General features: G+C 31.2%; 3 protein-coding genes and 1 long non-coding RNA gene across 4 annotated transcripts in view; 3 read left to right on the top strand and 1 right to left on the bottom strand.

Moving 5' to 3' along the window:
• LOC111417482 (histone deacetylase 4) overlaps nt 1-7950 on the top strand; it is a 54974-nt gene extending 47024 nt beyond the window's left edge. Inside the window, exons 3-4 of the mRNA XM_023049770.2 lie at nt 6159-6328; nt 6387-7950. Coding sequence (XP_022905538.1) covers nt 6159-6328; nt 6387-7788 — 1572 coding nt within the window. The 3' untranslated portion in view covers nt 7789-7950. The remainder of the gene's footprint in view (nt 1-6158; nt 6329-6386) is intronic.
• Nucleotides 3-3291, top strand: LOC111415947 (uncharacterized). Its single transcript, XR_002706463.2, has 2 exons — nt 3-3103; nt 3224-3291. It is a non-coding gene; the product is annotated as an uncharacterized lncRNA (long non-coding RNA).
• Nucleotides 7951-10112: 2162 nt separating the features above from the next.
• Nucleotides 10113-12091, top strand: LOC111417473 (uncharacterized). The gene is made up of 3 exons (XM_023049758.2): nt 10113-11168; nt 11465-11548; nt 11603-12091. Exons 1-3 carry the CDS (start codon nt 10336-10338, stop codon nt 11958-11960), a joined length of 1275 nt encoding a protein of 424 aa, XP_022905526.1. The 5' UTR covers nt 10113-10335; the 3' UTR covers nt 11961-12091.
• Nucleotides 12092-12887: 796 nt separating this feature from the next.
• Nucleotides 12888-14276, bottom strand: LOC111417489 (dehydrogenase/reductase SDR family protein 7-like). The gene is made up of 2 exons (XM_023049779.2): nt 13821-14276; nt 12888-13771 (listed from the first exon to the last, which is right to left on the bottom strand). The coding sequence occupies exons 1-2, from the start codon at nt 13956-13958 to the stop codon at nt 12971-12973; spliced, it is 939 nt and encodes a 312-aa protein (XP_022905547.2). The 5' UTR covers nt 13959-14276; the 3' UTR covers nt 12888-12970.
• Nucleotides 14277-15431: the final 1155 nt, after the last annotated feature.

Below are 15431 nucleotides of genomic sequence, written 5' to 3'. Positions count from 1 at the left end.
ACTTTTACACATTGTTTTAAATTTCAAACTTAATTTTAATTTTAATTTGTTATCTTGTATTCATGTACAGGAGTTTTCCTGAGGATGAGGACTGGATCCTCGAAACATGTAGAATTTAAATAAATATAACATTGAAAAGTATAAAAAAGAATTTTCCATCTAAACCAACACAATGTTAAGAAAAACCAAAAACAATTATTACAATGAGGTTGATACGACCATATCACTATATGAATACAAGAAATACCAACAACGATTACAAATGGAACTGCAACACATTCGATTCCTCAAAACGTGTTTAGAAGAGAGACTCACACCAAAATTTACAATACACAAATATCCTAAACATTTGGATGACAATATGATTCAGAAAATGATAGAAAAACAGATTAAAGGCGAAATCAAAAGGCATTACTCAATAATCAACATAACAAACATCAAACTTTACCAATTTTATCAAGAAATGACAACACAATTTGACTTCTTACAAATTGAAGATATAATTAACAACTCTAAGATGCTACAGAGAAGTAAAATGGAAGATGAATGGAGAAAAAAGAATAAGAAGCTAGAACAACTGCGAAAAGAGAAAAAGAAGAGAAAAGACTCAGATGATGAATCGAAATATAAAATACATCATATTTTCCATGACAGACTGACCAACTTATCAAAGGTACATTTCAATAAAAATGAAATGAAAATTCTCAACAAAAGTAACAAATATGCCCCCAAAAAAGAACCAAGCTTACGAAGAACTGCATTGGAAATTGAGGCTACAATTAAAGGTAAACCTAATGAAGGAAACATTTCAAGAGAAATACAACAGTTATTGATCGGGGAAGAAATTAAAAGAGATAGAGACAAACTCCAAAACGAGAACAAGAAGAAGAGAACATTAAGAGAAGAGCAGAGGAAAGAAACAACAACAATACAAGACATAAAGAGAAAAGTAAAAGACAACCAACTGATAATCACCAAGGGAGATAAAAATGCAGGTTTGGTTATACTAGATAAAAACGAATATAATATTAAAACTGAAACTTTCCTTAACGAAAATAACTTTAGACAAATTGAAAGAAATCCCACTGTTACTTTTAATAATAAGGTTAGAAGATATATTAACAAAATAAAAGAAACCCTATCCAAATATGAAAAATACCCCAATAAGTTACTTCCGATGAACCCAAAGATACCACGATTATACTCCCTCATTAAACTACATAAAGAAAATCATCCCATACGACCAATCATTACCTCAATAGATTCTAGTACCTATAGAATAGCAAAATTCCTTATAACCTTCATGAAAAATGTCATTGAATTTCAACCAAGTCACACAATTAAAAATAGAAACAATTTACTAACGGAACTTAACAGCTTAACGTTAAAGGAAAATTACCTTCTAGTTTCATATGACATAACCAATCTATACACTAACATACCTACTGGAGAATCATTGGAAATTATTAAAACCATATTGGAAAATAAATTAAAAGATAAAGGGGAAATAGACACAATTTATAATTTGTTCAAATTATGTATCGAACAAAATTTTTGCCTGTTTAATGATAAAATGTATATGTACAGTGAAGGTCTACCAATGGGTTCACCCCTCAGTGGACTAATAGCTGACATTTTCCTCAATAAACTAGAGAACGACCATATAATAAATAATGTCAACCCTTTTAAGAACAAGATCATAACATGGAAACGATATGTAGACGACATATTAGTAGTATTTAATACCCAAGACCATTCCATAGCTGAAAATATGCACTCATACCTTAATGGATTACACCCCAACATAAAATTCACCACAGAAATTGAAAGTGATAATAAAATAAACTTTCTCGATGTCGAAATACATAAAATGGACAATGACATACATTACAACATTTACAGAAAACCCACACAAACAGACTCAATTATTCCCTATAACTCATTTCACTCAAACACACATAAGATGGCAGCAATTAGAACATACTTACATAGAGCCTTTAATACATATTTGAAACCGGAAAATTTGGAGAAGGAATTGAACATTATCAAGCAGATAACAAGAAATAATAATTTCCCAGAAAACTTGATTGACAAAATGATAGACAAACAAAAACAAAAATGCCACCTACAAAACAATACATCATTAATACCCTGTTATCAAAGAAATAAACCTAAATATTGTTCTTCAATACAATACCCAGGACATTTAACTACTAAAATAAAGAAAATTTTTACTAAATATGATCTCAATATAACTTTCAAAACGAACAACACTTTAACTAATTCCTTGATAAATAATAAACAATCGTTCAATACACTCGACAAAAATGGAGTATATAAATTGAAATGCACAACTTGCAACGCAACATACATAGGTGAAACAGGTAGAGCACTAAAAACACGGATAAAAGAACATAAAACTAGAGACAATTCTAACTTTGGTAAACACCTAATATTTAATCATGACCACGAATTCAATGAAAACAAAGATGCACACATACTCCACAATATTAATAAAGGACATTTAATGGAATTACTGGAGGGATACGAAATTAAAAAATTTATAGCTAACAATCCCAATACCCTATGCCTTAATGAACAGGTACAAACTTTCCATAGACCAATTTATTCATTCCTAAAGCAACCTTTCACACCTACTAAACACCAAAATAAACGAGAGCATCGAGATAAAGTAGCGACTTGATTCTGCAATATTTTGGTTCCTTGGCTACTATTCCCATCCTATCCAAAAAAAAAAAAAAAAAATCCCAAACTTCCCATCACAAACCCAACCCCAATCCATAGAAAGTTTTTAAAAGAACACTAAAAATTCCTTTTAAAAAATTTTTTGAATTTAAATCATTTAAATATCTAAATTCACTGTTGCCAATTGCCTTTGATTTTAATTTTAATATGGGTTTGACTTTATTATATGTAGCATAACGATATACGTCATCCAAAAAACTGGTTCCGTAATACATGCCGATGAATTGCAAAATCTCCATTTCAATTTTAGAAGTTTAAAAGTTTGTTTCTGTTTTAATTGTTTAATCATAAGATTTGTAATCTGAGGGATATGATTATCTTTTGTTCAAAGATCGACGTAAGTAAAAACTCATTAATTTTCTTTAAGATTGACATAACCTATAATTTACTTTTACACATTGTTTTAAATTTCAAACTTAATTTTAATTTTAATTTGTTATCTTGTATTCATGTACAGGAGTTTTCCTGAGGATGAGGACTGGATCCTCGAAACATGTAGAATTTAAATAAATATAACATTGAAAAGTATAAAAAAGAATTTTCCATCTAAAATAAACTTACGTCAGTTTTCGAATACATTAAAATAGTTAAGTAGATTCATATAACAAATTAAAAACCTTTTAAAGGTATATAAATTGGCGTGATGAGAAAAATTAAAATTTAAATTATTGCGACTGAATTTAGTGTGGGTTCACAAATTAACAAAAAACTTTTTTGAGGTTAGGATAATTAGTAGGGCACGGAACTTTTGTAACAAAACGATACGATTTCCCCCCTCCACTCGTTCTCAGCAGAAAATTTCATACAAAAGTTGTTCTAAATTAAATTCTAAAACGATTTTCTCAATAAAAAATATATATAAGAATATATATATAAACATTTTTTTGAGATTATGTTCTTAATTATTGATCAAATCAAAAATTTTTATTAACAATATTTGTTTAGAATTACTTCAGGAACAGTGTTTGTTAATACAATTTTTTGCTAACTTGAAATTTTAATTTCCCTCTGAATAGTATGCTATCAAAATGAATTATCTCAACAATTATTGTTTTTATTAAAAAATGTTTTAAATAAAATTTGTTTCAATTTCGATTTTGAATCAATTATCTTAATAAAAAATTTTTACATCTCTATTAATTAAGCATCTAATTATAATTATGTATAAAAACAGAAAAATTATTATTTTGAGGTTATCTCCTTACTTATTGATTAAATCAAAAAAAGTTGTTGGCAAAGTTTGTTTAGAATTGTTTCAGGAACAATTTTTGTTAACACAATTTTTTTCTAACTTGAAATTTTAATTTCCCACTGAACAGTATGCTACAAAAATTAATATTTTTGAGGTTATATTCTTATTGTTGATTTAATCAAAAAATGTTGTTAACAAAATTGGTTTAGAATTACTTCAGGAACAGTGTTTGTTAATAAAAATTTTTGCTAACTTGAAATTTTAATTTCCCTCTGAATAGTATGCTATCAAAATGAATTATCTCAACAATTATTGTTTTTATTAAAAAATGTTTTAAATAAAATTTGTTTCAATTTCGATTTTGAATCAATTATCTAAATAAAAAATTTTTACATCTCTATTAATTAAGCATCTAATTATAATTATGTATAAAAACAGAAAAATTATTATTTTGAGGTTATCTCCTTAATTATTGATTAAATCAAAAAAAGTTGTTGGCAAAGTTTGTTTAGAATTGTTTCAGGAACAATTTTTGCTAACACAATTTTTTTCTAACTTGAAATTTTAATTTCCCACTGAACAGTATGCTACAAAAATTAATATTTTTGAGGTTATATTCTTATTGTTGATTTAATCAAAAAATGTTGTTAACAAAATTGGTTTAGAATTACTTCAGGAACAGTGTTTGTTAATAAAAATTTTTGCTAACTTGAAATTTTAATTTCCCTCTGAATAGTATGCTATCAAAATTAATTATCTCAACAATTATTGTTTTTATTAAAAAATGTTTTAAATAAAATTTGTTTCAATTTCGATTTTGAATCAATTATCTTAATAAAAAATTTTTACATCTCTATTAATTAACCATCTAAGTGTAATTATGTATAAAAATTTAAAAATTATTATTTTGAGGTTATCTCCTTAATTATTGATTAAATCAAAAAAAGTTGTTGACAAAGTTTGTTTAGAATTGTTTCAGGAACAATTTTTGGTAACACAATTTTTTTCTTACTTGAAATTTTAATTTCCCACTGAACAGTATGGTATTCTTTTAATCAAGATTTTCTGAGAACGAGTGGAGGGGGGAAATCGTTTTGTTACAAAAGTTCCGTGCCCTGATAATTAGATTTTACCACCAAAAGTCATAGATGTAGGTATGCAAATCTTATTACATCTATTACATGATGTTAAAGTGCAAAATTGTCTTTAATTTCATCCAATACAATGGTAAGCATGAAGATTTCAAATATAACTTTCATTTGGTTCATTTTTATGTAAAATGAATCGTTTTCGAGATAATCGCTTGTCTCACGTTAAATGCACCAGCCTGTATAATAATTTATAATAAATGAACCATATTGATGATTTGTGGTTTGTTTAATGTATTTTTTAATGTAAATAACAAAACTAGAATACTTTTACTGGTTATTTTTTTATTACGTCTTACATGTTTCGATTTACGCCATCATCAGAGACATTAAAGAGAAATTTTAAGGTCTTGTGCTTGTGTAACAAAGGGAAGCTCGTTTTCTACGAGTAATCTTACCGAATCCTTATGTATTATGATAGAATTAATTTTAATAATTTATTATGTCTCTAATAATGGTGGAAGCAGAAACATGCAAGACGTAATAAAAGAAAATAACCAGTAGAAGTATTGAAGTTTTTTTATTTACATTAAAATTAATTAATTTATTATACCTATTATTACACTCAACAAAAAAGTAAGGTAAAAGCAATTAGTAATCATATTGAGTTTGTTTCTGAAAATGGTATTGTTAACAAAAAAGGTTACTTTGTGTGGATGACGAAGAAAATGTTTCGCATAACTCACAATCACTTCAACAGTTTTCATTCAAATAAATCAAAATTTTAAAACTTGACAAATTACTTTTGAAATTTATTCATATTTCGGAGGTAGATGTGTACATACATACAATAACAATGAGTCATATCATGATCCAACACAAAATATATCCGAGTTATGCGATTAGTTAAAAATTAAGGCGTTGAATAATCAAATAAAATTCTTACTTCTAAACATTTATGAGAAATTTTTTAATTAAAGCGAGAACACCGGTAATACTTGGAAGTTAACAAAACTCATTCAAGAATGTGTGGATAAAGCATTCCCACATTTTTCTTCATTAATGTGATTTTACCATTTATTTAATGTTTTAATAATCAATTGTATTTATAGGAACCTCCAACAAGAGGTGTGATACGCCCTTTAGGCCGAACTCAATCATCCCCTTTACCTCTCGGCCATCCACTTTTAGATGGAGTGCAACCACCGCCCTTACCGCCACCTCCACCTATAGAAGAACAAGAACAACGAGATCTTGATTTAAGGGCAAATGAATCGAGAAGGTAAAATAAATAATTAAGATATTTAATTTTTTTTTTATTACAAAAAAATTATTTTTAGTATACGTCCGTTATCACGAGCATTAAGCAGTCCAGTAGTTCATCTTGGAGCACCGGGTGTAGCACCGACGCTCTCAAGACGACGAGCATCTTCGACACCAACAACCGGCCTTGCTTTTGATAACCAAATGTTAAAGCACGCTTGCGTTTGCGGTAACAACAGCATCCATCCGGAACATGCAGGTCGGTTGCAAAGTATATGGGCGAGACTTTTAGAAACCGGATTGGTGCAACGTTGCGACCGATTAAGGCCGCGAAAAGCGACTCCTCAAGAACTCCAAACGTGTCATTCGGAAGCGCACGCTCTCTTATACGGTACCAGTTCGTTGAATCGACATAAAATGGATATGAGTAAATTATCTTCGTTGCCAGTTACGACATTTGTGAGATTACCTTGCGGAGGAATTGGAGTTGATACGGATACAACGTGGAATGATCTTTTTACAGCGCCCGCGGCAAGAGTCGCGGTAGGTTGTACCGTTGATTTAGCGGTAAGAACTTGGACTGGCGATATTAGGAATGGATTTGCCATTGTTCGGCCGCCTGGACATCACGCCGAACCGGAACAAGCGATGGGTTTTTGTTTTTTTAATTCGATAGGAATAGCGGCGAGGATTTTGCAAAACGAACACCACGTACAAAAAATACTCATATTTGATTGGGATGTTCATCACGGAAATGGAACTCAACAAATTTTTTATGATGACCCGAGAATATTAGTGATCTCAATGCATCGACACGACGATGGTAATTTTTTTCCTGGTACAGGTAATCCGGATGAGTGCGGCAACGGTCCCGGATTAGGTTTTAACGTTAACATCGCTTGGTCAGGCGGATTAAATCCTCCATTAGGTGATGCGGAATATTTAGCGGCATTTCGAACAATCGTAATGCCAATCGCTCGGGAATTTAATCCGGATATTGTGTTGGTTTCCGCTGGATTCGACGCAGCGGAAGGTCATGCACCTCCATTGGGCGGTTATCGTGTTTCTCCGGGTTGTTTTGGGTTTATGACGCGACAATTAATGCAATTAGCTCACGGCCGCGTCGTTTTAGCATTGGAAGGTGGTTATGATTTGCCCTCGATATGTGATTCAGCGGAGGAGTGCGTGCGCGTTTTATTAGGCGATCCACCGTCGCCTATTTCCGTATCAGAACTAAGTAAATCGCCGTGCGCGAACGCGATCGTCGCGTTACAGAAAGTGATCAGGATACAGACGATGCACTGGCCGTGTTTGCAAGAAAGTGCGAAAAGTGTCGCGTGTTCGTTTAACGATGCAGTTCGTAACGAAAAGGACGACAAGGATACTGTGTCGGCGATGGCGAGTCTGTCGATGCAACAACAGGGAGTGGTACTAACTAGGTACCCAAGTCCGAATGTTACGGAAGGCATGGCCAGTTAATGTCGGGCTATCAATAGTAGCAAAAGAAGAAGGAGGAAGGCAAAAGTCAAAACATTCCGGCGGTTCAATTGGCCGCTTTTAACGTTAAGATCAAATTATCGTGTGTTTTATTTTTGTTAATATATTTGAAAGTTTTTAATAAAATTGATTTATTTACTTTTATTAATTTTTTTTTCTTTTCTTTTTTAGGTTTTGGTTATCACTACATCTTATATACAGGAAATCCCATAATTATGACTAAAAAGTCAAGTACTTCACTTAAAAAATGAATGTGAAAAGTAATCCTGGATTATGGGACATAAATTAAAAAATAAAATCTCTTAAATATTTCAATGGCATTCATAGATGTCAAAGTTAAGCAGTGCAAATCATGGAAATGTTTGTCAACATTAAAGTTATGTACAGGGTGTCCAAATTTCGATGGGTTTGTAGCGTATCTCAGTTATTATGAAAGATAGAAAGTTGCGGCTTTGCGGCTATCCGAAAACGTAAAAACGGGTTCTAATAGATTTTTTCACGTAGAATCCAATGGCGCACGTAGAATTTTTCTAATCATCACGGTTTTTGAGTTATAAAGAGTTAAGTATTTTAGAAGTTGAGTATTCAGTATTCGAGTTATGTTTATAACTCAAAAACCGTGATGACTAAAAAAATTCTACATGCACCATTTGATTCCACATGAAAAAATCTATTAGAATCCGTTTTTACTTTTTTACTATCCGAGATACAGGGTGTCTGAAAATCGTAAATTTCAAACACACCCTGTATATCAAAAACGAAGAGGGCTATGAAAATTTGGTTTGCGCCATTGTAAGTTTCACAAAAAAGTAGCTCAGGTTCGCGAAAGCCGCAACTTTGATGATACTCGCAAACCCATCGAAATTTGGACACCTGTACACTACTATCCGTTCAAAAAGTCAAGGCTCCTCATTTTAGAGATCGATATCTTCGCAATCGCTCGATAAAAAAAATTGCGACAAAGTTTGCTGTAATCACTGAACATTTCTACGTAACATATGTTAATTTGAAAATTTTCGGATTCACGGTTTTCTTTTTATGGCGAGTGGCTTAAATGAAAAAAGTACCCGATTTTTTACGGTACCGGCAACTTTGTCAACTTTGCGATTTTTTTTCTCGAAAACTATTGCACGAAAAGTTTTGAATTTTGAACAGGTGGTAGCCTGATGTGTTCTTAATGAGTAGCATATTTTATTTGTTCGATATTCCATACAGTTTCGCGGAAATTCGCCGTTATGTCGAAAACGGTGAATTATCTCGCGGATTTGACCAAAATACGTCAAATAATGTCGGATTCCGTTACCAGTTTTTCAAAATTAGAGCTCTCTAATTTTTTAATTGTAATGAATTACAAATTAAAGAGAAACAGAAATAAGCTCTGCGAGCTGACGTGTGTTCCGTCCAATCGGAACAGATGGTGCGTCCCAGACAGGACGTCGCGCCTTATTTCTTTATGTAGGTAAAATAAAGGCGCGACGTACTGTCTAGGACACACCATCTGTTCCGATTGGACGGAACCCTCCTCTCCCCGCATAGCTTATTTCTGTTCCTCTTTAATTTTTAATTCCATTAAATCGCTCTTAAAAAATTAGGGAGTAAATAATAATAAATAACCGCATCCTAACTATAACTATATGGAATATCGAAAAAATAAAATTTGCCCCACATTAAGAACACACCGGTTTACCACCAGTTCAAATTTGAAATTTTTTCGTCAAATAGTTTTGGAGAAAAAAAATCGCAAAGTAGACAAAGTTGCTAGCACTCTCAAAAATCGGGTACTTTTTTCGTTTAACTCGCGATAAAAAGAAAACCGTGAATCCGAAAATTCAAATTAACATATGTTACGTAGAAATGTTCACTGATTTCAATAAACTTTACCGCAATTTTTTCCATTGAGCGGTTACGAAGATATCGATCTCTAAAGTGAGGGGCTTTGATTTTTGCACGGATAGTAGTTTTGTCAAAAAAACTTTATTTATATCTTACTCATTACTCGATATTTAATTGTAATTATGGGACGCTGTATAAAACGTTACAAACACTTTTTGTTATACAAAGTGATTAAAAGTTTGTCTGTTTTTGTCTTTTTAATCACTTTGTGTAACACCCAGTTGAAATAAATGTGAATAGTTTATGAATACAAAAAAAAAACTTTATTAGGTGATAATATAAAAATTGTTGATGGATGAATCTATTAAATTTATTAAAAAGATTATTATAGAATTGATTTGGGAGCCTTTTTTCCTATTTGGAAATTCCTTAAATTCACCTTAAAAAGGAGCTCATTCTAAATCTAAACAAATATGTTTAATTTTTAAACACAACACTCTTCGTATTTGTCTTATTAATTTACACATAACTAAATTGTTCTTTTAGCTTCCTAAAATCCCCCACACACCGTTATTTACCCAAGAATTTATAGAAACAAAAAATCAACAAAGTGAGTTCTTGTCATAAATAAAATGTCTCGACTGTGTCACCCAATAAATCAACCCAAATAAACACCCATTTTAAAAAGAATCGAAAATGCAACATTCCGAAGGTGAGCTACCGGTCGGATCAAAAGAAAAACATGATTTTTTGGATCTAGAACCAAACCAACACATTGCGGTAGACCTAGAATGGCCAAACACCAACAAAGTGGACATGTTCGAATTAGCAAACGCCGCCGGTAGATTAATCGCTAATAACGCAGAAGATAAAGCGGTGGCTTTAGAAGATTTTTTCAGCAAATTAAAATTCTTGGAGAAATGTTGGTACGAAGCCGAGATGAAATACAACGCTTTAAGAAGCGCCAATGAAAGGTTAACCAATCAATTGGTACATTCAAAAGCAAAGTGTGCGATTTATCAAAAAAAACTCCGATTCATACAAGACAATCAAAAAAATTTCGCCAAATTAAAAGAAGTTTATATGACCATGAAATGCGAAGAAGGTGGCGTTCTTAAAGGTTTGGCCGATTTAAAAGATCGCTCATGTCAAACAAATCCTTTAGTGGTACTTCCAAATCCAATAAGCACCACAGGAAACACTCTTGAATGTTGTTTAGTTCCGGTTAAACAAGATTCCGTTGTCGCTTTAAATCGCTCACAGATCGATGACGCTCAACAAAATTTACAAATACTTAAAGAAATGATTATGAATAGGGAAGAAGCTTGGACTGTTAGTAAACGAGTCGAAGCAGAAATTCGTAGTGAATTACAAGCTTTGCAAACACAAAAAGCTACGTTAGAAGAAATCATTTGTATTAAAGATAACGAAATTGAAACTTTAAGAAGTATACATATGAAACCGAGTATTAGAGAAGAACTTTTTGATGATTTAATTAAAATTGTTACAAAAATGGATAGGCGAATGAGGTATAGTGAAACAGATTTAGATAAACTCGGGGTATTCCCCGAGTTGTTTATACAATATATAAATCTAGGAACGGTACTAGTTCTAGTTTTAATTGTTTATTCAGCGCTAGATTGTTGTATATTTTTTATTAAACGAAAAGTTGAACTAACACTAGATCGAGAACTAGAAACATTCGGAATTAGTCGTACGTCTCTCAAGACGGATAAACCGCAATGATTCTAGTTCTAGATCTTATGTTAGTTCTAGTTTTAGTTTAATGAAAAATATACTATTAATTTTACATTTTGTTTCTCAGAGATTTAGAAAAGCTTGGAAAGATTGGAAGATATATAGTCATGTTTACCGAAAAAGAAAGGCAATTACTTCAAGATATCCTCGAGTAAGACTTAAACATTACTTCAATTCTCCTTAAATAAAAAACTTATTATTTTAGGAACAATTCTTTTGAAAAACCAATTTATTACCCCCAAAATGATATCATCAAAGCAAAAGAAGTGGTAAAAAATCCACCAACACAACGACAAACCGCATCTTCTAGATCTGGAGTATCTTTGCCAAGAAAACTTCATCAAACCATGTCTTCTATAACAGATAAATTAACTCAACATTTACCGAATTCGCAATTTGTTTCGCAGAAGAAAGGTTTCAATGAAACCGACGGCGAATTGGATTCATTACAAAAAATCCGAAAAGAAATCGAGGAAAAACAAACCGCGTTAAAAGAAAAAGTCCAACAGATTATCGAGTTTTCTAGTGGAAAAGGAAATTCGCCTATATCTGGTTTTATTTAACTAGGTAAAATGGGAACGCCGGAAGTCTTTGAATGTGTGATTGTATAAATGGGTGAAAATAACACCAATAAAGATTGAATTTCAAATATAACAAAATTAATTTATTTAAAAAACATTTTGACATTATACAGTAGTTATCAAATTATTTCATAGATGGCAGCTAAATTTTAAGTTTTTAAACATTAAATAATTACATAATTATTTTTTATTTGTTTAATTTAAATTCACATCCATGTATAAATAGAAATATCAATTAATTAAAAATGTATTTTTTGATTTAATCCTTTTTAATGTTTAAATAATTTAATGTATCGCTTCATAGATGGCGCTTGGATTTATAATTACAGTTAATTTAACCTCAAAAAAGTTTAAAAATTTTATCAAATTTAGAAAAGATTGGAAAAATTGGAAGATATATACTCCAAGGTATCCTCGAGTAAGACTTAAATATTACTTCAATTCACCTTAAATAAAAAACTTATTATTTTAGGAACAATTCTTTAGAAAAACCAATTTATTACCCCCAAAATGATATCATCAAAGCAAAAGAAGTGGTAAAAAATCCACCAACACAACGACAAACCGCATCTTCTAGATCTGGAGTATCTTGTTATTTTGTTATATTTAAAATATAACAAAATTAATTTATTTAAAAAACATTTTGACATTATACAGTAGTTATTAAATTATTTAATAGATGGCAGCTAAATTTTAAGTTTTTAAACTTTAACTAATTATATAATTAATTTTTATTCGTTTAATTTAAATTCACATCCATGTATAAATAGAAATATCAATTAATTAAAAATGTATTTATTGATTTAATCCTTGTTAGGTTGAGTCGCTTCATAGATGGCGCTTGGGTTTATTTAGTTAATTTAACCTCAAAAAAGTTTAAAAATTTTAAATCCATCAGTAAGTATTAAATAACATAGAATTCCTTAATTTATTTTCTCACAAAATTACACAAAAACATATAACAAAATCGCATTTATACAACACAAAATAAATTAATTAGTCTTTCTGGCTCTTCGTGACATCGCAACAAAATATAAATGGGGTATAAAACGTCTCAAAAAAATAGCAATTTTAGGTAAAAATGGTGATATGACAACTTCTTTAGTTTTTTTAACTACAGCAGTAAGAATACATTCTGCAACATATTCAGGTGTGTATCCACTTAAAGTTGTTTCATCCATTTGTCCATAAGTGTTCCCAGTACCAGTTAAAGCATTCTCACTTAGGTGAGTTTTAATATAACCTGGACTCACAACGGTTACATGAATGTTACTATCTTTTACTTCAGCTCGAAGTGAATCACTAAAAGCTTGTAGTGCATGTTTGGAAGCACAATAAGCAGATCTTGATGGTAACCCAATTAAACCTTGTATAGAACTAATTTGGACTATGTGACCTTGTTTTTGTTTAATCATGTTAGGAAGGATTGCTTTTGTTAAAGCAACAGCTCCAAAATAATTCACAACCATTATTTTAATATCAACATCTGGTTTTGTATCTATTACATTTCCTCGATGAGAAACTCCTCCATTATTTATTAATATATCAATATGTCCGGTTATTTCTAATATTTTAGTTACAGCTGTTTCTAAGCTGTTTATATCACTTAAGTCTAAAGGCATTATTATAGGGTGATGTGTTGGTCCTGTTGATTGTATTTTTAAGAGATCTTCTCTTACTCTATCTAATTCTTGACGACGTCTTGCACAAAGAACTATTAAACAACCTTTTTTGTAGAATTCATGAGCCAAAGCTTCACCTAATCCAGAACTTGCTCCAGTTATAACAACAACCTAAAATAATAAACTTAATCTGATTATATTTGATTTTAATTTCACTTACTTTTCCTCTTAATTCTCTAAATGATCTATGTAAATAAACAGCTCTCATCACTTTGTAGATTATAAAAGGTATAGTTACTGCAAGACTTAAACTGCTTCCTATGTTCCAATAAGAAGTACGAACGTCCCAAGACGGCATTTTTAAATTTTCTTTTACTAACAATTTTGATGATTTTCTTAGGTTTTTATAAAATTCCGTGGTGGATTTATTGCGAGGTTAACCTTTTAACCTACGATCGATGGTTGTCAAGTTTGAAGGGTATTTTTGTTTGATAATCATAATCTCTATAAAACCGATAAAATTTACGCTTATTTAAACAATCAACTTGTTTAATTACATGATTGCTTAATAACTGGGGTAAATGGTTTTTGATGGTTTTCCAGGAATTTTTTAAAATGTTTTGATTAAAAATTGTTATTTTATTTCAAATTGGAGAGCATTTAAATATTTATTGATTGTTGTAACATCTAATAATTTATTTGGTACTTAATTGTTGCAATATGCAATGTTTATTGCAAACTTATCAACAATTAGTAACATTTTTTATGTTGACCAGGAAATTTTGGTGACATTTATAGTTTTTAGGTTTTTGATTTCCCCACCACAGAACATTTTAAAAGAAACGCGGCCATTTTAAAAATAACTATCAAAACGGAAAATTGTTGATAAAGGTAAGAATGAGGTCTTCATCTCAAAGCTATTTTGTAAACGATACGTCTTGCACTTTAAAATGACAAGATCTAATGAATAATTTCTTAGTAGAAGATGAAATTTTGAAATCGTTCCAAATTGGTTACGCTCAATCCATAGGAGGGTCGATATTACATGTTGTTTGGGAGGATCATCATCATCATTATTGGCACTACAACCCGACGTGGAGAATGGCTGAATGTTGTTTAGCGACGACGGCGAGGACCCAGCGCCATTAATTTACAGATATTTGAGAAAAAATAACAAGCAGATAAGAATCCCCGCTGCTTTTGAAAAAGTATTGGACTGGATCAACAAGTTCAAGGGAATGATAAAATTGTTTAACACCATTTCCACTTGGGTTGAGTTGATCAGTATCAATGCTTATGACAATACTTCTAAGCTTAAATAAAAACGATATGATTCCATATCAAGCAAAATGATGGTTTATTACTAAATTGGCAAGACAATCGGGGGCAGATAATCGATCGTGACTCCAATACACATTTAGCACCTTGAAGCTAAGTTTACTATAGAACTTAGTTGAATTTAATTCTAGTGGCAATCCAGAAACAATTAACCAAGGTTTCTCAGTAAGCAACGTTAACAGCATTATCTTCAAACTAGGACCCAATAAGTTCTTCTTCTGCGGTCCCATTAACATACATTGAAAGAATTTACGCGATTAAGCCTTTGATATCCGGTCAATTGGTGGTGGATAGCGAACATCTTACTGTTTCTGATGATATAAAAATTTTAGGAGTCACATTGGATCATCAGTTGAGGTTTGAGGAGCATGTGGCCAGGTGCTTGAGGGGTGGGTATGGCGCCCTGAGTCTCTTGTATGCCCATAGGGATGTCTTAAGTAAAAAATTAAAAATTATGTTGTGTGATAGCTTGGTTCTAAGCAAATTAAATCAC

This window comes from Onthophagus taurus, chromosome 6 (assembly GCF_036711975.1).
Source record: "Onthophagus taurus isolate NC chromosome 6, IU_Otau_3.0, whole genome shotgun sequence".
NCBI lineage: Eukaryota > Metazoa > Arthropoda > Insecta > Coleoptera > Scarabaeidae > Onthophagus > Onthophagus taurus.
The sequence above is the reverse complement of the archived record's forward strand: the minus strand, read 5'-3'. Positions and strand labels throughout refer to the sequence as shown.

Coding starts and splice junctions, on each gene's coding strand:
- LOC111417473 (XM_023049758.2), top strand. CDS start 10,336: ATGCAACATTCCGAAGGTGAGCTACCGGTCGGATCAAAAGAAAAACAT. Junction 11,169..11,464: donor AAAATGGATAGGCGAATGAG/GTATAGTGAAAC, acceptor TTTGTTTCTCAG/AGATTTAGAAAAGCTTGGAA. Junction 11,549..11,602: donor TTACTTCAAGATATCCTCGA/GTAAGACTTAAA, acceptor TTATTATTTTAG/GAACAATTCTTTTGAAAAAC.
- LOC111417489 (XM_023049779.2), bottom strand. CDS start 13,958: ATGCCGTCTTGGGACGTTCGTACTTCTTATTGGAACATAGGAAGCAGT. Junction 13,772..13,820: donor TTAGAGAATTAAGAGGAAAA/GTAAGTGAAATT, acceptor TTATTATTTTAG/GTTGTTGTTATAACTGGAGC.